General features: G+C 40.3%; 1 protein-coding gene across 1 annotated transcript in view; it reads left to right on the top strand.

Moving 5' to 3' along the window:
- hectd3 (HECT domain containing 3) overlaps positions 1-25,099 on the top strand; it is a 69,209-nt gene that overhangs the window by 29,147 nt on the left and 14,963 nt on the right. The window contains exons 10-18 of the mRNA XM_060830521.1: positions 473-554; positions 1,432-1,614; positions 4,493-4,545; positions 6,146-6,210; positions 6,750-6,853; positions 11,002-11,121; positions 19,139-19,228; positions 20,559-20,765; positions 22,667-22,796. Of these exons, the coding sequence (XP_060686504.1) occupies positions 473-554; positions 1,432-1,614; positions 4,493-4,545; positions 6,146-6,210; positions 6,750-6,853; positions 11,002-11,121; positions 19,139-19,228; positions 20,559-20,765; positions 22,667-22,796 (1,034 nt within the window). The remainder of the gene's footprint in view (positions 1-472; positions 555-1,431; positions 1,615-4,492; positions 4,546-6,145; positions 6,211-6,749; positions 6,854-11,001; positions 11,122-19,138; positions 19,229-20,558; positions 20,766-22,666; positions 22,797-25,099) is intronic.

A 25,099-nucleotide genomic window follows, 5' to 3' on the forward strand; every position in this document is an offset into this window, starting at 1 on the left:
CCATTAAATGACAATCCAAATGCCTGATAGGGTGGCTGTTTTTCAAAGAAAAATCGTGTGATTTCAAAACCAGCACTACAACTGTACTGACAAGCCTTTCATTTTGCAAGCAAGCACCATTGCAATGCAACTCTGACTTTGACTTTGAAAATCAACTTTCAAATTAAGAAACTATAGATGATTAAAGTAATAAGAATGGTTGCAATTTATAAGAGGTCATTATAATTTAACAAGAATCAATTATTCTTACTGTTGGCTGACCATTTTAGGCATTCCCATGTAAAATTTGAGTGGAATGGAATAATTGTATAGAATTGAATAGGAATAAGTTGGTAGAAAAATAGAATGATTTAAAAGAAAGATTATGTTCTAATTTTTTTCCGATTATGATCAAGCCTTTAATTTAAAAAAATGTTCAAGGATAATAACATAACAACCTGATATGTTCATGAGTCGCATTATTGTTCTCCAGATTCCTTAAACTCCTGGACAGCCTTATTCACTATCTTGTTCCAGCCTGGGATCACACAGTTGGGTCATTTGGTCAGTTAAAGGTGAGTTACTGAAAAAATATAAGCCAGGATTTTGCAATCTTTTTATCATTCTGCTTGACTCACCAGAATTATATGCTTTCCAAGACTGTAGTTCCTTTCTGGAGTTTGGCACTTAAAAATTATTTCAAGTAGCAATTATCTTGTACGCTGGAATGCTATACTGATATTCGCAACATAGGAGGTGTTGACAAATGAAAAGTTAACAGCTATTACTTTCTCCAGTGCCACATAGAAAGTTTGCATGGATGTTCCAGTTAATTTCCACATATCCCTCTTTCCTCATGCTGCTTGCACGAGCAAATTTTTCTTGTTTTAATCTAGAGTTTGCGAAGTGCAGCCCTCTTCAACCTCCAGGCCTGTAAAATTCAAACAGGACAAAAGTGTAAAATTTATGTGCAATTAGGCCACAATTGGTGCAGTTGAATTGCAGGTTCAGAGGTTGTATGTGACCCAAAGTATGTAAGTTGGACCTGCATGCAGCATTGAAATTATTTACCTTTCTAAAGAAAGGTTTTGCATTTATTTAAGCCTCATCCTATCACCTGGGCACTCAGATGGTTTTTTTTGCAAGCATTGGGTTATTTCTGAGTTCTAATTACTGTTTTGCTGGCAAATATGTAACTGCTTTACGAGAATCAAGATTGCAGAAGTAAAAAAAAAGACCAGATAATGCAAGATGTAACCTTATTTTTGATATTTTGAAAGAGATGGAGTGGGTATCAGGACACCAGGAGCACTTTTGCTCATTAAATCAGGACGTTAGATATTTTACCCCAGTGTTAAGATTTACTTGCTACATGTGCAAAATGTAACCAAACCAACCTCTGCCGAGCACTTATTAAAAATAACAGATTGATACCAGCATTTTGTGTTTCAGCACATCAAGCAGTTCCTTCTGCTATCAAAACAGCGCGGAGCTCTGATTACACAATGCCTCAAGGATTCAGAGACTAACAATCCCAATGTCATGCCAAAACTCTACATCAATCGGCGAGTTGCTATGGAGCACCGGAATAATCCCTCCCTTGATCCCTCTTGTAAGAATGCTGTGTTCACACAGGTATGTCTGCTCAAAGTGATCTAGAACATCTTTCTTCACTACTTCACGTCATTTATATAAATTATTTGGATGTGAACATAGGAAGTACAGTTAATAAGTTAGCACATGACACCAAAATTGGAGGTGTGTGGACAGCGAAGAATGTTACCTCAGAGTACAACTGGATCTTGATCAAATGGGCCAATGGGCTGAGAGGTGGCAGATGAGTTTAATTTAGATAAATGTGAGGTGCTGCATTTTGAAAAAGCAAATCTTAGCAGGACTTATACACTTAATGTTAAGGTCCTAGGGAGAGTTGCTGAACAAAGAGACCTTGGAGTGCAGGTTCATAGTTCCTTGAAAGTGGAGTCGCAGGTAGATAGGATAGTGAGGGTGGTGTTTGGTATGCTTTCCTTTATTGGTCAGAGTATTGAGTACAGGAGTTGGGAGGTCATGCTGCGGCTGTACAGGACATTGATTAGGCCATTGTTGGAATATTGCATGCATTTCTGGTCTCCTTCCTATCAGAAAGATGTTGTGAAACTTGAAAAGGTTCAGAAGAGATTTACAAGGATGTTGCCAGGGTTGGAGGATCTGAGCTACAGGGAGAGGCTGAACAGGCTGGGGCTGTTTCCCTGGAGTGTCAGAGGCTGCGGGGTGATCTTATAGTAGTTTATAAAATCATGAGAGGCATGGATAGGATAAATAGACAAAGTCTTTCACTGGGGTGGGAGAGTCCAGAACTAGAGGGCATAGGTTTAGGGTCAGAGGGGAAAAATATAAGAGAGACCTAAGGAGCAACTTTTTCACGCAAATGGTTGTGCGTGTATGGAATGAGCTGCCAGAGGCAGTGGTGGAGGCTGGTACAATTACAGCATTTAAAAGGCAACTGGATGGGTTTCTGAATAGGAAGAGTTTAGAGGGATATGGACCAAGTGCTGACAAATGGGACTAGATTAGGTTAAGATATCTGGTCGGCATGGACAAGTTGGACCGAAGGGTCTGTTTCCGTGCTGTGTATCTCTATGACTGTTCAGGAATTTTGTTAGCTCTTGGGCAATTATTATGATATTGTCCAGCTGCTGTCTTTCCACCTTTCACGTGCTTTTTGAAGCAAAGCCTCTGTTGTCTTAAGTGACACACCTCTCATGAGGCATGCTTCTTTATTGTCTGTATCTCCCTTGCATTATTAATTCATTTTTTTCAGCAAAATGTATGCAGACCTCTGGGCTAACAAGTCACCAGGACCACCACATTCTTTTAAAAGTTGGCAGTTTTTTTTAAGGCAAGGGGGACACTGGTGATTCAAAGGCTAACTGAATTGTTGGTGTGCAAACTTATGCACATTATAGAGAGGCCAGGCACTGGAAGTTTCAGACAGTACTGTGAGAAATGATTAGGTATCCTCAAGAAAGGAACTGATGGACAGATAAATGTGGGATTAGGTAATGATCATGTATAAATCGCAAAGTCTAAACTGGCCACAGATGACATAAAAATCATCATATCCACAGGGAAACAGATAAGTGAATAATTCAGTTTTATAGGTTGCACACTTATTTTGTTAATTATGTAATTTTCTGTCTTGTATTTCTAATTTGGTGAGGAGATAGCATCTTTTTTTTAATCACCTCCATCCTTTATGCCCTCATAAGATACATCCTTCTCAAGGTGCTGGACAGCACTGCTCACCTTTGCTTTCTCAATGCAGTCTTCCTGATGACCTCCCAACATTTTAAGTTCATTACTGCTGGATTTGTCTTTCACCTGCTGCACGACTTAAAGTCCTGCATCATCACAGGCAACCATTGGACCCTGACAGGTCACCAGTCAGATTGTGCCATCAAATTGGAGTCAGCAACATGGCCTGAGGAAGGCACAAGTGCACATCTGTCACCCTTTTACAAAAGGGCAGGAACAATAGGAAATCAAAATTATGATTTTGTACTAAATTCTTCCATTAACATTGAATCCTACGTTGGGACCCTTTCCAGATCTTTTTGGTATCTGATGTTCACCCGCAATGTGGAAGGCAGCCAATTCAGAGACCTCCTCTGTATTCAGTTAAGGAAACTGGATGGAGAAATGATCAGAGTAAAAAATGAGGTCTGCAGATGCTGCCTGGCCTGCTGTGCTTTGACCAGCAACACATTTGCAGCAGGAGAAATGATCAGGGCAGCCACTCAGAATATCTGATGCAAGTCTGTGTTTTGGAGACAGAAAGAACAAAAGGGCACACCAAAATGTAAACAGTTTCTGATGCCTATATAAAACTTAAAAATAATGAGTCATTGCTGTCATGGCCATGAGCATGGAGGATGTATAGTTTTTTCATTTGATACGTGGTTTCTTTCTCGAGGTCATCGAGGAGGTCCTGATGTCTCTTTTTTTTTTCCCCCACAAGCAGGGCCTCCCCACCCCTCTCAAGCCTACTATGAGGAGGCAATCTCCAATTAGCATCTGGATTCAGTACAGGAAAATTCCAGTAAGCCACCCTCATTTGGCCTAATTGGTTTCCCTACTGTATGAAGCAGATTGTGCTTTCCTCTTCAGCTCCCACTAAGATGAGGGCAATCACCAAAAATGAGAGAATACTGAGCAACCTCAATCCATAATTACCTGCATTTCCCCACTTTCTTCCACTTCCAAAACCACCCCCACAAAGTGAAAAGCTTTCGTTCTTTCTGTTAAATAAAAAAATAGTTTTATGTCATTCAAACAGCATTGCAAAGACTTAAATTGTTCTTTGTGAAGTGTAACTGATTCAAATAATTAACAATGGGATTTATTTTGATTTCTTTCTTATTATACTCAACTTCAGTCATGAAATCTCTGTGAAATTGAGTACAAGTTATTCAGACCATGTTAAATTGCATTGTTTTACGTATTTGTTTTACAGATGTTTGAAGGTTTGAAGCCTTCGGACAAATGCGAGAAACCCTTAGATTACAGGTATTGTTTGGGAGACAAAATATTCTGTATATGAAGTCTTCTACAAGAGATTCCAAAATGAATGAGGGCTAGGGGATTTTCTGATGGCAGGAATAGAAACATGTTTATTTACTGCAGGTTACCTCCATCATATTTGTTGTATATAGGTCAGTTTGTGCATACACCAGAATTACAAAGCTTCTGTTGTACTTCAGTTCACAAGTACCGTACATATTTGTTTTATTTAATAAATTATATAGGCTTTCCCTGCCTTACATTTTTATTTCTTTGTGCTCAGACCAACTTGAATGGACTGCAGGTCATTTTGCTTTGTTAGTTCTACTTTGTAACAGGGCTAAATCATTTGATTTACTGCCTTGAAACCCATTTCTTTATTGAACACTGTTAAAGGCCTGCATTCCAATGAGTTTATTATTGCATTATCATGGAATGGAGCTTCGGATATTTAATCCCCTTGCTCTGACTTCCACCTTGCTTTGAGATTGCATTTACATATCTATGAATTGTTAATTGAAGTAAGCATGTGAGGGTATTAAATTTGGAATTACAGTAGGATACATTCCAGGACCTACCATGGAAGGTCGAAACTGCAGATAGGAGTGAACCCATTCATTTAAATGGGAAACTTACCTTCCCGGCAGCCTCCTGATCCCTACTTATGGAATGTTCCCTTGAATGTTCAGGCACGGGTAACTGAAACCGCGGAAAATTATTCCATGGATACAGGGGTCGCCCTATACATTCATTTACACTATTGCACAACCCTGACCAACCAATTGAAGAAGATCATCTTCAAATAACTTATAAAAAAGAGAAACTAAAGTAATCCATGAAACAGCGATTGGACACAATAAATGTTAAAATTTCTTTTACTTTTAGATTTTAGAAGGACCATTATGTGTTGAACACCAAATCAATTCCTGTGTTGGCATTAGAAATTATTTTGAACCCAGGGTATAAACTCGATGGTTTAAAAATGCATTGCCATCTGTTGTATATAGCAACATCGATGTTGAAGTCTCTGGTCTAATTTGTGATTTCAAATTTTGTGTATTGTAAATGTGACTCTCTATTGAATATGGGATGGTTGGCTACATTGTTCTGCATTTTGTTATCGTGACGATTACTCAACTCCACGAGTGATACTCTGTTTTCCTCCATGGTCTTCCACTCGGCAATTTGGTCATAAAGTGCAGAAAATATGCAGTCAATTGTTGCATTAATTTCATAAAAGTCAACAGAATTTTCTTTAAATTAATCATTCGAGGACATAAAACTAATGTTTCTGAAGGTTGTATCAGCCCTTTGTAGTTCTTAATTGTGGTGAAGGGAAATAATGGAAGTAAGGCTTTAACACATGAAGCACATTGGAGCACATACAGTTAGAGCTATTTGTTACAAACTCTTCGAACTTGGTCACTTTGTTTAGAAATATTTAATTGATGATAAGCTTAACAATTAAAGTGGTAATTGGACGAAGTTACTTATCTTTCTAGCTTCAATAACATGTTAATACAGACAGTACCCTTTCCATTACTAACAGTTCAGAACTCCATACAAGAATACTCTTTACACTTGTTATTCTTTTTTAAATCCAAAGATGGCCAGCGCGCTATGACCAGTGGTGGGAATGTAAATTTATCTCTGAAGGCATAATTGACCAAGGTAAGCACTGTTCAGCCTTAAAGTTTACTCTGCCTGGTCTCTCAATAGATCCCAGTTAATCCTTTGTTTTTATTTAAGGTTTCCAGCATGTGCTATTGAGCTGAAATATTATTCTAAAGATTTTTATATGTTTGCCTTTATAAACCTGCATGAGATAATGTTGGGTCACAGTGAGTTTCGTAGGAAGCATAGGATACCCAGTCATGATTAGAAGACAATCTTATAGAGCAGTTTGGCTAATAACATAAGCCATGCATGTTTGTCTATGGCAGTATAAAATTTTAAGAATTTTATTGTGTTGTGCCCTTTTAACTGTCATCCCAGACTTGGTAAGCAATTTTTTAACTAATGTATTAAAACGCCCTCAGTGAAGTAATTATAGTTATGATCTACCACTGAGTACTGATGTGCAATTGATATTGGAAAATCAGTGAACTATGTTTGAACGAGTTCTGATAAATGATGATTAATCTAATCCAAAGTTAATTATTTAACATTATAAAAACTTTTTTTAACTCCAATTTTTTTTTAAACAATAGGTGGCGGATTCCGCGATAGCCTCTCTGATATTTCTGAAGAGCTATGCCCAAGTTCTGGGGACAGTCCAGTGCCTTTGCCCTTTTTTGTAAGGACATCTAATCAGGTATGTTAAAATCTAACTGAAGAAGACTTCTTTTTCCTTCTTGAAGACATTGGGGCGGCACGGTGGCACAGTGGTTAGCACTGCTGCCTCACAGCGCCAGGGACCTGGGTTCAATTCCCGCCTCAGGTGACTGACTGTGTGGAGTTTGCACGTTCTCCCCGTGTCTGCGTGGGTTTCCTCCGGGTGCTCCCGGTTTCCTCCCACAGTCCAAAGATGTGCAGGTCAGGTGAATTGGCCATGCTAAATTGCCCGTAGTGTTAGGTAAGGGGTATATGTAGGGGTATGGGTGGGTTGCGCTTCGGCGGGTCGGTGTGGACTTGTTGGGCCGAAGGGACTGTTTCCATACTGTAGGTAATCTAATCTAATCTAAAAACATTGACTTATAATGCAACTCTCTTAAAATCTCTTGCTTACCTTATCTATATCAACCGATTTTTCTATCTCTCTTGAAACTCTTGTTCAAGAAATTAGAGAATATGCTAAGTTAAAAAAAATGGAGAAATATGTTTCATTTATTGCTGGCAGCTTTCAAGGTAGCAGAGCAAACTTTGCTGTTCAAACCTTCACTTCTGATGAGGTTCAAGAATGGGAACTTAGCCCTGCCAAACTTTTCAATCATAAGGATTTTCACACGTTAATCGTGATCACCACCAAATTCTGGTTAGAAAGGGGTGAGAGCCTCAACACGAGATTCAGCTCTGCGATTATATATGAGTATCAGTGCCTCAGGGGCTCAGGATCTCTCAACAGGGTGCCTCAGCCTCCCAGAACAAGACCTCTTTCCAAGTGAATGAGGAGGAGTATAATTCAAAAAGTGCTTGCGACTGGATTTCCTCCCTGTCAACCATATATTTAATCCCCTTGTCAAGTTTTATGTTCTTCCCTCTTTCTACATGGAGAGAAAGCAGAAGTTATGAATCCTCACATTAGTTTGTGTGCAAAGAAGAGAAGGACAGGTTTTGTGCAGGGTCGTAAAGGCAGGTGTCAAAAAGGAAAATGGTCTAAAGGAAAGTTTGTGTTGTCTGCTCTGTTCGAGAAGAGAGGTTTCTCTTTTTTTCCCTGTCCTTGGGAAAGCTGACTTTCTGCAGTCCCTCAAATCACACAGTAGAATTCCCCACTAACTGAGAGCTCCATTTGGTGGGGGCAGGAGAGTTTTTACTGGTCACCTAACCATTCCTGTGGATTCTGCAATCTGAAAATTAAAAACGTTGCTGAATGTTTCTGAAATATACCACAATTCCAAGAATCAGAAATAATCCTTCTGATTAAATGGCCCTATTGGTGCAAATTGGTTGGGGAGCCTGGTGTCAGGTTCTTAATTGCTTTGTTAATGGATGTAGGTTTGCTGCTGAGCTGGAAGGTTCTTTTTCAGACATTTTGTCACCAGTTGGTGACATCATCAGTGAGCCTCCGGATGAAGCACTGGTGGCAGGGCCCACTTTCTATTTATGTGTTTAGGTTTCCTTGAGTTGGTGATGTCATTTCATGTGGTGATGTCATTTCCTGTTCTTTTTCTCAGGGGGTGGTAAATGGGATCCAAGTCAATGTGTTTGTTGATAGAGTTCCGGTTGGAATGCCATGTTTATAGAAATTCTCGTGCATGTCTCTGTTTGGCTTGTCTTCGGATGGATGTGTTGTCCCAGTCAAAGTGGTGTCCTTCCTAATCTGTATGTAACAATACACTGAGAGTGGGTCATGTCATTTTGTGACTAGTTGATTATTTCAATGATCACTATACACAGCAGCACAAAGGAGCTATAAAGAGCAGAGGAAAATCACCCATACAGTATATTCAAAAAGAAGGATTCCCAATTAACTGAGTCCATCAATTTCTCAGCAACAAACCAAACAAGCAGACAAAACACGTCCAGAAACCCTAGCCACTCTCCCCTACATCAAAGATATCTCTAAAATGACTGCCAGACTACTCTGCCCTCTTGGCATCCTGGTAGCCCACAAACCCACCAACACACTAAAACAGCAGTTAATGAATTTGAAAGACCCTAATCAGACAGCAAGCAAAACTAATGTCATTCACAAAATACCTTGCAAGAACTGTAACAAACACTACAGTAGACAAACAGACAGAAAACTAGCCACCAGGATACATGAACATCAACTAGCCACAAAAAGACATGACCTACTCTGACTAGTATCCTTACATACAGATGAGGAAGGACACCACTTTAAATAAGACAACACATTCATCCTAGGACAAGCCAAACAGGGACATGTACGAGAATTCCTAGAAGCATGGCATTCCAACTGGAACTCTACCACCAAGCATATTGACTTGGACTCCATTTACCACCCCCTGAGAAAAATAACCACAGGCATTGATATCACTAACCCAAGGAGACCTAAACACATAAATAGAAAGCAGGCCATGCCACCAGAGGCTCACTTATGATGTTACTTCGTGTGGTAACAAAACATCTAAAAACATACCTGCCCACTCAGCGAGCAAACCTACATCCAGAATCTCAACCTGAACTCATCAAAACGTGCTGCTTTGTTAGTGATAAAGAGAAGGAGGAAAAGTTGCTACTTGGAGGTCTGTGTTCCTAACGCAGAAACCACCTTTCAATTTTGCTGAGGCCAAGGTAATGTGATTTTTGCTTCAAATTCAGAATGGATGTTTAAGTCCTGAGAATTATATAGCAGTTTGACTCTTTGGTGAATAGGAGATTGCGGATTAAAATCCAATTCCAGGATTTAAGAATTTAATCAAGGTTCATTATTTATTGCAATGCAAAGGAGATTCCTGTTTCTCAGAGTTGCTATTGTTTAGTTGAGGTGTGTCATGGACAGACTTTGTTTTCTTAAGTGTTTGCGTATGAGATTAGAATGTGCTCCTGTTCTGTGTAGTTTGTCCCAATTTGAGTAATTTCGAGCAGAAAACTGTTTGAAGTGATGGTGTAGGGATAATCCAGGAACCACAACAATATTCTGGGGGCATGGGTTCAAATTCCATTAAAACAGATATAATGAAATTTGAATTGAATAAAAATGCTGGCCAAAGAATTATCACGTAACCATTGTCGATTGTCACGAAAACCCATCTGGCGTTTTTAGGGAAGAAAATATACTATCCTTTCTCTGTCTGCTTTACATGAGCCTCCAGACCCACTGGAGTCTGTTTGACACAACTGTCTTCTGAGCAATTAGGGATGGCAATTAACGCTGGCCGAGCCAGTACCTCCAAATCCTATGCACAAATTTACATAACTCCTCTTGTAATCCTTAAAATCAAATGCACATTTAACCTGTTAAAAGCCCCAAGTTATTTTCTAAATAAGATGATATTAGGCTGATATGAATCCTGTTTTATAGTTTTTCAAGTCATGGAAATTCAAGGAAGGGGCAGTGAGATTAATGTCATATCGAAAACCCATTGAACTTTGACATCCCTATTGTCCATGATGAAACAGGGGAAAGTGAACCAACTGGTATATCACAGGCCTTTTTGTTGATGGTTTATCCTTTGTAAAGAAGCTTGTGAACTTCATACATGGCTGTGATTGTCCATATTTCAGTCAGGTATGTGCCAAAGTTTCAGGTCTGTCGGGCATTGTTAGTGCCAAAGTCCCATGACATGGAGGAGCCATTTAGAAAGCAATTGAGTCCATTTTATAGAAGCGTTTAAAGTGTTGCAATATTTTCATGCCTGTAATGGTCTTGTGATATAGCTGTTCAGGTAAATATAAAAGATCTTGTTCATTAAGTGATATTGAAGAATGTCTTGTGTCTAGATCAATATTTATCTCTGTCAATGCTACAAAAAAGATTAATTGTTTACTAATGTCATTGCTGTTTATGGCATCTTGCTATACAGAAATTGTTATTTTCTTCCATCAAAATTCACTGACTGTGAAATATTACTATATTTGGTCCTGAGGTAGTGAACTTTCAGTTTCAATCTTTAGCACCTTTTGGCTTGAGGGCAAAATTCACAACAAAAAAAATCACAAAATACAAAATAAGTTGAGATACAACAGTGACAATTTAATAATTTTCTGCTCTTGTTGATGTATTTAGAAGAGCCCTAGTAAAAATTGCTTTATAAAATTCAAGTAACTGCGTCTTGGGAGTTACCTATCATGGAGATTAAACAAAATTTAATTTCTGTTTGTTCTCCTTTCCCCAAGGGTAACAGTACTGGAGAAGCACGAGATGTATATGTTCCCAATCCATCCTGCAAAGAATTTGGAAAGTATGAATGGATAGGCCAGCTGATGGGGGCTGCATTGCGAGGACGCGAGCTTTTGGTAATCATTTTGTTATAAATGCAAGGTTTTATAAGACTGTTTCCTGGGATTGTTCAATTTAGGGTGAAATGGAGGAAATCTCTGATCTACTGTCATCTAGGAAGACGAGCATGGCAGATACATGGGAATGCCACCACCTGCAAATTCCCTTACAAGCCATGCGCAATCTGATTTGACAATATATCGCCGTTCTTTCATTGGTTCAAAATCTTGGATTATCCTTCCCTAACTGGATTGTGGTTTACCTAAAGCAAATGGACTTGTTCAGTAAGACAACAAATACAGAATGCTAGAGAAAATCAGCAAGTCAGGTAGCGTCTTTGGAGGGAGAAACAGAGTTAATGTTTAGAGTCCAGAGCGTTTCTCACAGTATTTTGATTTTATTCACATATTCAATACGGCAGCTCAGTGCTACTTTCTCTTGTGCATTTTATGGGTTAGTTGTACATGCTAGCCCAGCCAGTGGTGTCCACATCCATAAATGAATGAAACAAAAATGCCTGTTTTGAATTCTGTTGGCAGGGCTTGCTTCTTTTAAGATTAAAGAGACACTTAAGTTTTATTTGATCGGGAAGATGTTTCATGCTTTTGTAAAATGTGCTGATAGTGAATAGACTGTTAATTTCCGAAGTTTCAGGAAGGTGTTAGATTTATGAAGTTTTGGAAATGTTTATACACTTAAACTGTCTGTTTAGTTTCAAGATAAACTGAATTTGGAATAGCTGAAGTCAAAAGGATGGCTAATTAGCATTTCTGTCTGGTTATAAGGCCCATGCGATTTATGTTGCTGAGGTGATGGGTTCTGAGAGGATAAGAGTCCAAAGTAAGTCATTGTAAGATGAAGTTGCAGGTATTCCGAAAGAATCTCTGCATTTCAAAGCAGGATACAAAGCATATTTTCTTCAAGGGCTATTTTACGATTGTTGTGGTTACATTTTGGTTCTCGGGTTCCATTTTCATTCTTACTAACTTCTTTATTATTGGTACAATCACACAAAAACAATATCTTTTGTATTTGTGTTGATATATCTGATATGTGGTTTCACATAGCAGCAGTATTAGAGGTATCTATCAATATGTCAGAAGGGCTTTTCCCCAAAACGTCAATTTTCCTGCTCCTCAGATGCTGCCTGACCAGCTGTGCTTTTCCAGCATCACTGTAATCTTGACTCTGTATCTAACAATATGTTCAGTTGTAGACCCTTTATTAAGCATAATTTGACAAGGATATTTTGTCAAAATATCTGACACTTTTACGCAGATCTATCACCAATCATAAAGATAGATGAAGTCACAACTAATCTGTTTCTATCACATACTCACAAAAATTAGTTCCTTTTTTTAACTGCAGTTCAGGGTCAATTTTAACAATTTATACTGTTCCTTAAAATTGTACCCACTATATTTAATCCCATATAAAGTAGCTTCTGAAGATATGCAGTCTTAAGTTAGAGATTCAATTATTTGTAATAATTTTTATTACTTTGATTACAAGTTTTCCTGGCCCCTAATCAGTTGAGTATTCCTTTTCTTGGCAGGCTTAAATCTGTACTATCTCTTGTGCAGCCTTCCTTTTCTCTAAACCCCTTTCAGATTCAGCTTCTTTCCTTTTATCCATATTGCAGACTTTTCCTGCCCACTTACCACACTTCTGGCAGCCACCCCATCTACTCCTGCTATCTGCGTGGCAGCCACCAACTCTCCCTGAGAAGGCCTTTGCCTCTCCCCCTCTTCCTCTCCCACTCCCTTTGAATGCCGTTTCTTCTTCCCAGCCCACAACATCTTGCAGCCAGGCCCTAGCAATTTGTGTGTAATTTTTATCAGGTGATTTTGTGACTGCAATAGTGAACATGAAGCAAGCTGTGTTTGGAATAGTAAAACATGGGCTTTTTTTAATGGATGCCATTCTCCATACTGCACTTGCATAAACTCAGGAGCTAATTAAAGGGACATAGTTCACACTTAAGGTTCATTTAGCATTGGTAGAGATCATGAAATACGTTGTTTGCCTGTTTTCCCAACCAAAGAATGGCACTACTAGACATACATTAATTACAAGCTTCTACAAAATAGAGGAACTGTAACGAGTGATGGGTGGTTTCTACAGCTTTCACCTTTAGTTAACTAGATTCTACCTTGCGGCAAAGCACCATAATTCTAATTGGGGGAAGATTTCATTATTTTATCATTTCTAAGTTAGAAGTGATGCTAATTGTTCCTATTTACCATTTTCCCTCTTTTACTCTTTTTAATCTTGTTGTCCTTTGAAGTAGATATTCCCCCTTCATTTTAATTTGTGAACTTTACGACGTATGTTTCTTGGATACATCTTGGCTATAGCTTCCTCACGTTGCTGCTAATGCTATTTGGCTCAATAATTGTCTTTAGAATCTTATAAATTTGCAGTCTATAGTTTATTGGGGTATTGGTGACATAGTGATAATGTTATTGGTCTTGTATTCGAAAAGCCCAGGGTAATTTTTAGTGACCCAGAAGGAGGTAAAATTTGAATTCAATTAATAAGAAAAATGAAGTTAAACGTAGTCTTGGTAATGATGACTGTTAACTGTCCTCAACTGCCATTAAACCCCTTCTCGCTTGCTAATATCCCTCAGGGATAACTTGTATCTCTTAGGAGTAACATGAGCTGTGGATAGGAGAGTCTATAGACATACTGTACTTGGATTTCCAGAAGACATTTGATAAGGTGCCACATCAAAGCTTATTGTGGAAAATAAAAGCTCATGCCATGGGAAAACAGATGAACATAAATCGAAGATAGGCTGGCTTGCTGGCAGAAAATGCAATACACATTCAGCTCCTTGCTGAATTGGCAGGATGTGAAGTGTGGAGTCCCCACGAAGGTCTTTGCTGAACTGTCTGCTTTATACATTTTACATCAATGTGCTGATTGAGGGGAACAGAGGCATGATAGCTAAATTTGCGAGCAACACCAAGTAGGAAAGTATGATATCAAGAATTCTGGGGTTTGCAGATGGAAATAAATATATTGAATGATTGAGCAAAAAAAATCTGTCAGTTGATTTGATTTATTATTGTCACGTGCATTTTCAGAGATACAGTGAAAACTATTGTTTTGTACCAACTAGATAAATCATATTTTACAAAGTAGAACAGAATAATTGAACAGAGTCGCAGAATATAGTGTTACAGCTACAGAGAATGTGCAGACAAAGATCAACTCTAAGAAACGACAAGTCCGTTCATAAGATTGATAACAGTGGGGAAGAAGCTATTCTGAATATGTTAGTATGGGTTTTCAAGCTTTTGTATCTTCAGCCTGATGAAAGAGAGTATAACTAGACTGGGAGAGGTCCTTGATTATATTGGCTGCTTGCCTGAGGCAGCGGGAAGTGTAGACAAACTCATTGGATCTGGTCTTCGTGATGGACTGGGCTCCATTCACTCTCTAATTTCTTGCAGTCTTGGGCAAAGTAGTTGTCATATCAAGCTGTGATGCAACCGGACAGGATGCTTTCTATGGTGCATCTATCAAATTTGGTAAGTGTCATTGTGAACATGCTGAATTTCCTTAGCCTTCTGAGGGAGTAGAGGATTGAGTATGCTTTCTTGATTGTAGTGTCAACATGGATGGACCAGGCCAGATTGTTGGTGATATTTATTCCTAGGAACTTGAAGCTCTCGACCACCTCTACCTCAGCACCATTGATAGAGACGGGACATCTCAGCCACTGTGCTTCCTAAACTTGATGACCAGCTCCTTCATTTTGCAGACATTGAGGGAGAATCTGTTGTCCTTACACCATGCTACTAAATTGTCTCTCTTTCTTTACTCTGTTTCATCATTGTTTGAGTCCAACCTACTACAGTAGTGTCATTAGCAAATTTGTAAATGGAGTTAGAGCTGAATTTGGCCAGACAGTCATGAGTGTATAAAATGTATAATAAAGGGCTGAGTACACAGCTTTGTGGGGCACCAGTGTTGAGGATTATTGTGCAAGAGATGTTTATCCTTCTGGATTAATGTTCAGGAGGTCATGGGTCCAGTTCTGGGGTGGGAGACAGAGTCCTACATCTTGGAGTGTGGAAATGAGTTTGGTTGTGTAATGTAAGAAAATGCGAAGTTGTTCACCTTGACAAGGTGGATTTAAAAAGCAGACTATTATTTAAATGGAGAGCAACTGTGAAATTCCAAGGTATGGACGGATTTATGTTCCAGTGCTTGTGTTACAAAAAGATGCTGTAGATACAACACATAATCACGAAGGCTAATGGGATACTATCCTTTTATTACAAAAGGAATTAAGCATAAATGTAAGGAAGTTAATTTTCAGATATAAAGAGCATTGATGAGACCATGTCCTAAATATATGCAATCTTGATCTCCTCTTTAAGGAAGGATCTAAATGATTTGTGGGCAGTTTAGAGAAGGTTAAATGGACTGATACCTGTGTAACAAGTAGGTAGATGACACATGTTGGGCTTGATTTTACTGGAGTTCAGAGGAGTGAAAGGTAACTTGATCCTGAACAGAGTTAACAAGGTAAATTTGGAAAGGATCTTACCTTTTGTTACTAAGTCTAAGACTAAGGGAAGGAGAAAGTGAGTACTGCAGATGCTGGAGATCAGAGCTGAAAATGTGTAGCTGGAAAAGCGCAGCAGGTCAGGCAGCATCCAAAGAACAGGAGAATCGATGTTTCGGGCATAAGCCCTTCTTCAGGGCTCAAAGTGAACAATTTCGCATTTTCTTACATTACACAACCAAACTCATTTCCACACTCCAAGATGTAGGACTCTGTCTCCCACCCCAGAACTGGACCCATGACCTTCTGATCAGTAAGGCACACTGTTTTAAAATTTGGGTGTCACGCTTTCCAGATGGAAGTGAGAGTTTTTTTTCTGAGAGTTTTGTGACCTTGAACACTTTGCCTCAGAAGACAATGGAGGCAGTGTTATTAAGTTTTTTTTAGGGCCAAGATAGATTGTTTCTTATTCAGCAAGGAAATCAAAGTTTTTTCAAAATTTATCGTGTGTGAGGGGATTTACTAATAAGTTGATTCAGCTAATTCAGTGTTCCTGGAGTCTTTTTTTACAGAGAACAGTGTGTTTGAGAGAGAGTTCCCATAATGCTAATGGAAATTTGTTTGCATTGGAAAAATTGTACAAGTAAACATAGAGGCATTAGCCTGCTTTCAGTTGAAAGAATCAGATTTTTTTAATGTAAGGAAAACACCCTACATTTCAGTTCACAACAATCCTGAATGAAGTGAGATATAGGAGCACAGTGCTCCTGGAGCAAGAAATCAATTCAGAAAAAGGTTGTCTCAGTGCATAGGTTTAGTTTAAAAGTTCCTCAGGGAGTGTTTCATTAAAACCCTGAAAGGATTATTTGAAACTGAGAAAGTTGAAGTGCTGTTGTGTGAATACACAAGGAAAAGTCTATCAAATTAAGAATTGAAAACCACAATTAGTCAAACTGATAGTTTTGATAGAGAAGGAAGTGCCCCGCGGTGCTTGAGCACTTGAAATGTAGAAGGACTGAACAGTAAGCTTGCATATGATACAAAAATTGGTGGGTGTACATTGTGAGGAAGATCGCCTTAGACTATTAGAGGATATAGGCGGGCTGATCAGGAATCCGAATTAGAGAAATGTGAGATGATGCACTTGGGCAGGGCAAACGAGGCAAGGGATTAAGTGATGAATGGTAGGACCCTGGGAACCACCAAAGATCAGAGGAACCTTGGTCTGCATGTACTCTGGTCCCTTAAAGTATCAGGACATGTGGATATAAGTGATTAGGAAGACATATGGTATACTTGCTTTTAGTAGCTGAAAATGTGTTGCTGGAAAAGCGCAGCAGGTCAGGCAGCATCCAAGGAACAGGAAATTCGACGTTTCGGGCATAAGCCCTTCATCAGGAAGGGCTTATGCCCGAAACGTCGAATTTCCTGTTCCTTGGATGCTCTCTGACCTGCTGTGCTTTTCCAGCAACACATTTTCAGCTCTGATCTCCAGCATCTGCAGACCTCACTTTCTCCCCTACTTGATTTTAGTAGTCCAGACATAAAGTTTAAGAGCCAGGAGATAATGTGGGAATTGTGTAAAACATTGGTTGGACTACAGCTAGTAGAGTATTGTGCTCAGTTCTGGAATCCATATTATAGAAGGAATGTGATAGCACTGGAGTGGGTACAGAGGAGATTTATCAGGCTGTTGCCTGGGTTGAAGAGTTTGTAATGAAGAGAGATTAGACAGATTGGGATTGTTTTCCTTTGAGCAAAAGAGATTCATAAGGGACATGATTGAGATGCATAAAATTGAGGGGCACAGATATGGTAAACATGAAGAAACCTTTGGAAGGATCATTGATTAGGGAGCATAGATTTTAAAGTACGGTGCAGAATGTTTAGAGGAGATGTGGTAGAAAGGGTAGTAAAGGCAGAAGCACTTAACATTTAAGTCTCGCCGACTTGATTGAGTTTATTGAGGAGTTGACAAGAATGATTGATGAGGGAAGGACAGTGGATATTATCTATATGGATTTTGATAAGGTACCTCATGGCAGCCTGGTCCAAAAGATGGGATCAGGGGTGAGCTGGCTAGATGGATACAAAACTTGGTCATAGGAGACCGAGGGTAGTAGTGAAAAGGTGCTTTTTGGAATGGAGATCAGTAACTAGTGGTGTTCTGTAGGAATCAGTGCTGAGACCTTGTTTGTAATATATAGAAATGATCTGGGGGAATATGTAGATGGTCTGATTGGAAAGTTTGCAGATGACACCGAAATTGATGGAGTTGCAGATAGTGAGAAAGATTGTCAAAAGATACAAAGGAACACAGATTACAGATTTGAGCAGAGAAATAGCAGATGGTGTTTAATACGAACAAATGCAAGGTGATGCATTTTAGAAAATCAAATTCAGGTGTGAGTTATACAACAAATGACAGAACCTTTAACAGCATTGACATACAGAGAGATCTGGGCATACTGGTCCATGGATCCTGGAAAGTGGCAACACCAATAGATAAAATGGTCAAGACAGCATATGGCATTGACTGAGGCATCAAATATAAAAGTTGACAAGTTATGTTACAGCTGTCCAAATTTGGCCTAACTAAAGTTTTGGAACATAGTGTGGCAACCAGAACTGCACACAACCAGAACTACATTGATGCTTCAGAGAGGGGACAGAGAAGGTTTACCAGAATGTTACCAGGTCTGAAGGGGTTTGGGTGTGAGGAGAGATTGGATAAACTCTGATTGTTTTCACTGGAAGGACGAAGGCTGAGGGGCAACCTGATAGAAGTCTACCAAATTGTGAGAGGTGTAGATGGGGTGGATAGTCAGAGGCATTTCCCAACCTGGAAAGGTCAACTCCAAGAGGCACAGATTCAAGGTGAGAAGGGGAGAGTACAGGGAAAATCTTTCACCCAGAAGATGGTGGTGCCTTGAACACACTGCCAGTGGAGATGGTGGAAGCAGACACATTAGCACCATTTAAGGTACATCTTTATAGACACATGAATATGAGGTGAACAGAGGGACAGATACAGCGTATGGGTAATAAGTAGTGATCCTAAATAAGGATTAGGAGTCAGCCCACACTTGGGTGGGCCGATGGGTCTGTCCCTGTGCTGTATTGTACATTAAGTATTTAGATTTTCGCTCATGAACATTCTGACTCCATGATTCTATTGTAAAGGTATGTTGAGATATAATTTATTAATTTATGGAATATTTTACTGTTGAAATTTTTCTCATTATTATATGTAAATAGCTTTGTTGTTCTGTTTTATCATTTATTTCGAGTAATTATCTCCTGTTTTGTAGTTAAATTTGTTTATCTTTCAGTGAAAGGCCACCTTGTTAAATAAAAACAAAACAATATTTGATCTACTAAGCCATATTTCAGTCAACGATCTGACTTGTCTGGTAACATCAGCTGGGATCATAACAGAAGGAATATGCACAATTCATGTTTTTAACTTGAGTAGTTTCAAGCCTAATGAGAACGATATGCATGTTTGCCAGGTGCTGGCTCTTCCTGGAATGATATGGAAACAACTAGCAGGAGAGGAAGTGAGATGGTCTAAAGACTTTGCTGCCGTGGACTCTGTCTTGGTGAGTTGTAAATAATTCAAAACTCTCTCTCTCTCTCTCTTTGTCTGTCTGTCTGTCTGTCTCTCTCTCTCTTCAGTCCAACTCATCCATGCTGACTAGATATCCTAAACTAATCTAATCCCATTTGTCAGCACTTAGTCCGTTTCCCTTCTAAACCCTTCCCATTTAAATACCCATCCAGATGCCTTTTAAATGTTATTGTTGTCGTACCAGACTCCATCACTTCCTTTGGCAGCTCATTCCATGCATGCACCTCCCTCTGTGTGAAAAAGTTGCCCCTTTAGGACCCTTTTAAATCTTTCTCCTTTCACCTTCAACCTTGTCCTCTAGTTTATATATTGCATTTATATATTTCATCATTGAAGCACCTTCAGATTTTTTAATATGGGTGCATTATAGGATAAAACATGACATTAAATCACCATGAGCAATTATTAATACAGGTAATGAAAAGGTTGGTCAGAGATTTTAAGTTGAATCTAAAGGGAAGAGACAAGTAAATAAATGATGTGTGAGTGCTGTTGGCCCTCAAGTCAATATTTGTTTAGTCACATTTTTTTATGTCCAGCTCATAGATTGTTAACATTACCAGATCATTACTGCTGCTAAGTCTTTTTTTTCCCTACTATCAGTACAGATTGAATACACTTTTTTTTGTGCTGACATTTTTGATAGTTTCTGTAGTACTTTCTTATCAAGCAACACCGGTAGTAGAAGTAATGGACTTCTCAGTTTGAGAGAGTGGGTAGAATATGAAGGAATTGGAGTTGTACTGTGAACTTGGGCATTGAGGAGGATAGAAAGATATAAAAACAACAAGACTTTGTCTGCTGTGAGTTTTTAACCAAAAGCTACCAATAAAATGGTTTAGTTTCTTCCATTTCTTATTCTAATTACCTATCTTCCTCTTCCTCCTCTTCCTCAACCATTGCTCCCTACTCCCGAAAGTGTCTTTCACATTGTTAATACATAATATTTTTCCATTCAAGAAGAGTAAGAAAGAGCACATGAGTCTCTTCAGCAGTTTTTAAAAATTTTGAATCGCTTATGCTGTCTGTGTATTGTATACTGCCTGAGAAAATATGCTGCTACCTGGTAGGAATATGTACTTACAGCCTGCTCAGCCTGTACGAATGCACGTTATGTATAGCTCTAGTTAGCTGGACCTTCCAACTGCAAAATACAATGTAAACTGCAGATTATCAGTGATAGTAAAATTGTATTAAGATTTCAGAGAGGTGCAGTATTCTTTTTAGTGTATCTAGTTAATTGAAGCAACATTGCATACAAGCTTTGAAACTCTGAAGCCAGTCCTTTTCTTTCTGTGCAGGTGAAACTGCTGGAGGCAATGGAGAGCATGGACAAGGAGACATTTGAATTTAAATTTGGGAATGATCTCACTTACACCACTGTACTTAGCGATCACTCTGTAGTGGACCTGAAACCTGATGGCAGCAACACCGTTGTCCAGTATGAGGATCGAAAGGAGTTCATTCAACTGGTTCAAAAAGCAAAACTAGAAGAAAGCAAAGATCAGGTAGCTATAGAGTCAAACATTGCTGAGCAAATAGAAAAACGGGAGGAGGAAGTAGTATAATGATTCAGTGCTGAAACATGATTAAGTCTTTGTTGTACTTTTATTGATAAGTATCTTGTACACCATATTTCAAATCAGAGCAGGCAGACATTCTAATTATAATCTATTCTAAGCAGGCTATCATTGGAGTTAGTTTAATTAGTGCAGAAACTTCAAGAACAATTATTTTGCAAAGAATTAATAATTACATGGACAAATGTGAATTGATTATAGAGAACATATTTACCTGTAATTGCTTTGCTATTGTTCTTGTGGAGTTTTTTGAAGTTGCAGCAGAGTGTTGGTGAGGACAATGCTGTTGGTGCGATATACGTAGACTTCCAAGAGATGTTCAATACAATAGACTTGTGGGGAAGGTGATAGCTGAAAGAGTAATGGGTACATTAGCAAAGTGATACAAAATTGCCTGGAAAATAGGAAACAGAGTAATGGTTAATGGGTATGTTTTTGGGGCTGGAGGAAGGATTACACTGGAGTTCCTCAGGGGCCAGATATGATCCCTTGTTTTTCTGGTATATGTAAGCAGTCTAGATCTTGACACTTTTAAAGTTTATGGCTCACAAAACCTAGGAGTATTATAAACTGTGAGGAGGACAGTGTAGAAAGTCATTGACAAGTTGGTGGAGTAAGTGAGTAGATGGCAAATGGGGTTCAATCAGAGAAGTTTGAGGTTGATGTACTTTAGTGAGAAGAACATGGAGAGACAGTATTTTTTTTAAAAGTATATATTATTTTCAAAAGTATGCAGAAGCAGAGACACCTGGATGTGAATGTGCATAAGTGATTAGAAGTGGCAGGACAAATGGAGAAATCAGTTTTTAACAGGTATAAGGTACCAGAGCTGGGAGGTTATGCTGAACCTTTATAGGATATTAGTTAGCCCTCAGCTATTGTGTTGTCTATGGCTTTAGCCACTACGTGGTTTAGATAGGATGTGAACGCATTAGAGTTAATGCAGAAGAATTCTACAAGAGTGGTTCCAGGAATGAGAAACTTTAGTTATGAGGGCAGATTGGAGAAGTTAGGCCTGTTATCTTTAGAATCATGAGATCCCCACAGTGTGAAAACAGGCCATTCAGCCCATTGAGTCCATATCGCTCCAGAAAGCATCCCACCCAGACCTACCTCCCTAACCTATCCCTGTAACCGTGCATATCCCATGATGAGTCCATCTAGCTTGTATATCCCTGGACACTGAGCAATTTAGCATGGCCAATTCACCTAATGTGCAAACTTGGACTGTGGGAAATCCACAGAGACATGGGGAGAATGTGCAAACTCCACACACACAGTCGCTCGAGGGTGGAATTGAACCCAAGTCCTTTATACTGCGAGGCAGCAGTGCTAACCACTGAGCCACGATGCTCAGAAGAAAGCTAAGCGAGATCTGACAGAAGCTTTTAAAATCATGTGCAGTCCTGTCTGAGTAGAAAAGGGCAAAAAGTTCCCACTCATAAAGATTAAGAACCAGACAGCCTTTTGAAGCACTTTGGAAAAATAGCAGATATGAGCTTTGTGCTCAGTCAGAGTTCTTGGAGCTAGTGCAGACACAATGGGCTGAATAACTAACTTCTGCACCATGTTAATTCTGTGATTTTGATGACAGATGCACAAACCTTGCCCTGGTTTGATGACCTGTTTAATTTTAATTGTTACTTTTACATGAGGAAGTCTGTTACCTTTTACCTCCTTCACTAGATGACAAAACTATTGCAGCTTCAACCCAAATGAAAATCGCCTTTCAAAATATTTGGCTGTGTTTTTGCATCCAGATGTGCACAGCCTATTTACAGTCTCTAGGGGCCAGTGCTTGTGGCTGATATTTTTTTCACCTGCCTCAGATTCAAGCAATGAGAGCTGGTCTACTGAAAGTGGTTCCCCAAGCTGTACTTGACCTCCTGACCTGGCAGGAGGTCGAAAAGAGAGTCTGTGGTGATCCTGAAATTACAGTGGAAGCTCTCAAACGCTTAAGTAAGTACAAAAATGCCTTTGTTTTTGGGATTAATTTTTATTTGTTTTATTTTTTCAGATTTCATGGTTTACAGACCATTCAGCATAAAGGATAAATGGCCCTAGCTGCAGATAATTTTGAATGTACCGCCCACACCATGTTTAAAAACTAATTGTCGTAGATGGGCATTGTTTAAAAGGGGCCATTTATTGCCCAATCTTCATTGCCTTTGTGCAGGTCACTGGTGAGCTACATTCTTGTAATAACTGCACAGAGGCCAGTTTCCCGTCACCAGGTCACCCTTTATTTGCATGTGCACAGTACAGGGGCTCTGGCAAGGCAGCTCAAAACCAGACCCTGTACTGAGGAGACCTTCTGAATTTTCTGTTTATACATTTTTAAAAATTTTATTCTGTATATCTACCACCAGGAAAAACACCCATTTGGCCAAGGAACCAGTTACAAATCCCCTGTTTTTTTTTGTTTTTTTTTTTCAAAATAGAGTTGGAACAGTCCTGTTTATTTTTTTTTTCTTTTCTTTTGCTGTGTGATACACTCCTGTTTTTTTTTACTTTTTTAAAATTAACCCCCACACTACCGCCTAACTGCGGTAGTGTTTATTTTTTCCCCAGCACCCATGGTGTGTGTGTGTGCAGTTGTGAGACACAGTGAGAGACACAAGGTGTACAAATCTTTATTCAATTTCCACCACCAGGAAGATAGGAAAACACCCGGGTGTCCAGTGACAAGCAGTGCCCCTCGCAAAGGGCAATGCTGTGTGATCAAACAGTGAAGGGGAGGGCAGGGACTAAATCAAAATAGAGTTGGAGGGGGAAATGACGCACTCTACTCCCTGCGGCACCCACCTCTCCCTGAACAACTCCAGGGTGTTGGTGGACACCGCGTGCCCCTTCTCCAAGGACACCCGGGCCCTAACGTAACCGCGGAAGAGGGGCAGGCAGTCGGCCCTAACGACCCCCTCCACGGCCCGCTGCCTGGACCTGTTTATGGCCAGTTTGGCCAGGCCCAGGAGCAGACCCACGAGGAGGTCTTCAGACCTGCCCTTCCTCCTCCGTACCGGGTGCCCGAAGATCAGGAGCATGGGACTGAAGTGCAACCAAAAACAGAGGAGAAGGTTTTTTAGAAAATCAAAGAGGGAGTGCAAACGCCCACACCCAATATACACATGGTCCACGGACTCCACAGCACCACAGAACATGCAGTTGGGCTGGGAGTCCGTGAACCACCGCAATCTGCGGTTGCAGGGGACTGCTGCATGCAGCACCCTCCACCCCAGATCCCCGAGAGAAAGGGGGAGGACTCCCGCATAGCGGGCCCTCCACTGGGGATCCCCACCGCCCGGTGGCAAATGGGCACGCCAGGGCGTGTCCGGGCGGTGGATGAGGGAGAAGAGGTGGACGGTGTGCAGCAGCAGTCGATACAGGGCACGCCTTTTAACGTCCTTAAATGGGACAAAATTAAAATTTCGGAGGCGGCTCAGGTTGTGGGGCACAGGCTCCCGCGGGAAGTACGGGACCTTGGGGCCAATGTGAAATTCCATCCGGGCTGGGGTGAGCACGGACGGGATCCCACCGCACACCTGAGCGTCCTCCAACTGGTGCACTATGTCAAGTCCGAGCACCGCCGTTTTAAGGCGTCGGATGGCGGTGGCCACGTACCGGACGTCTACGGCAGCCCTGCTCGCTATGTCTTACGGCAACGTCCAGCCCAGGCCCCCGGCACCCAGCACGTCCCCGACCCTGGTCACCCTCGCCGCCACGGCCCTCCCCTCCGACAGCCACTCGAACCCGCGAGCATGGAGGTGCGGATTCCTGAGCAACGGCTCCCTGACGACAGCCGCTACTCCTGCCGGAGGGTAGGCGCGACGCGATTCGACCATGTTCCAGACAGTGATCAGGTCCTGGTAAAAGACAGGCAGCACCTTGAGGGCGACTTCCCTCACGGTCGACGAACAGGAGCTGCGTGTTGTAGTTGAGGTTACGCACCTGGCGGAAAAAATACGTCGCCAGGGCGCACCACCTAGGAGGAGGCTCGATGTAAAGGTATCGCTGCAAGGTCTGAAGGCGGAAGGTCGCGACCTGGGTGCGGACGCACACCAGCGACTGACCACCCTCCTCAATAGAGAATCCCCTGTTTATTTTTTTTTCCCTGGTTTTTTTTTATTTTATTCAACAAATTACAAAACAGTTTACAATAAACATTTACAGCTGTACAATAGACAGCAATTTTACAAGGGAGAGGAGCAGCAAAGCTAGGCCCCAAACCCTACCGTTCGACCATTTTACAGGGAGATGAGGACAAA

The sequence above is a fragment of the Hemiscyllium ocellatum genome, chromosome 9 (assembly GCF_020745735.1).
Source record: "Hemiscyllium ocellatum isolate sHemOce1 chromosome 9, sHemOce1.pat.X.cur, whole genome shotgun sequence".
In the NCBI taxonomy this organism is placed as follows: Eukaryota; Metazoa; Chordata; class Chondrichthyes; order Orectolobiformes; family Hemiscylliidae; genus Hemiscyllium; species Hemiscyllium ocellatum.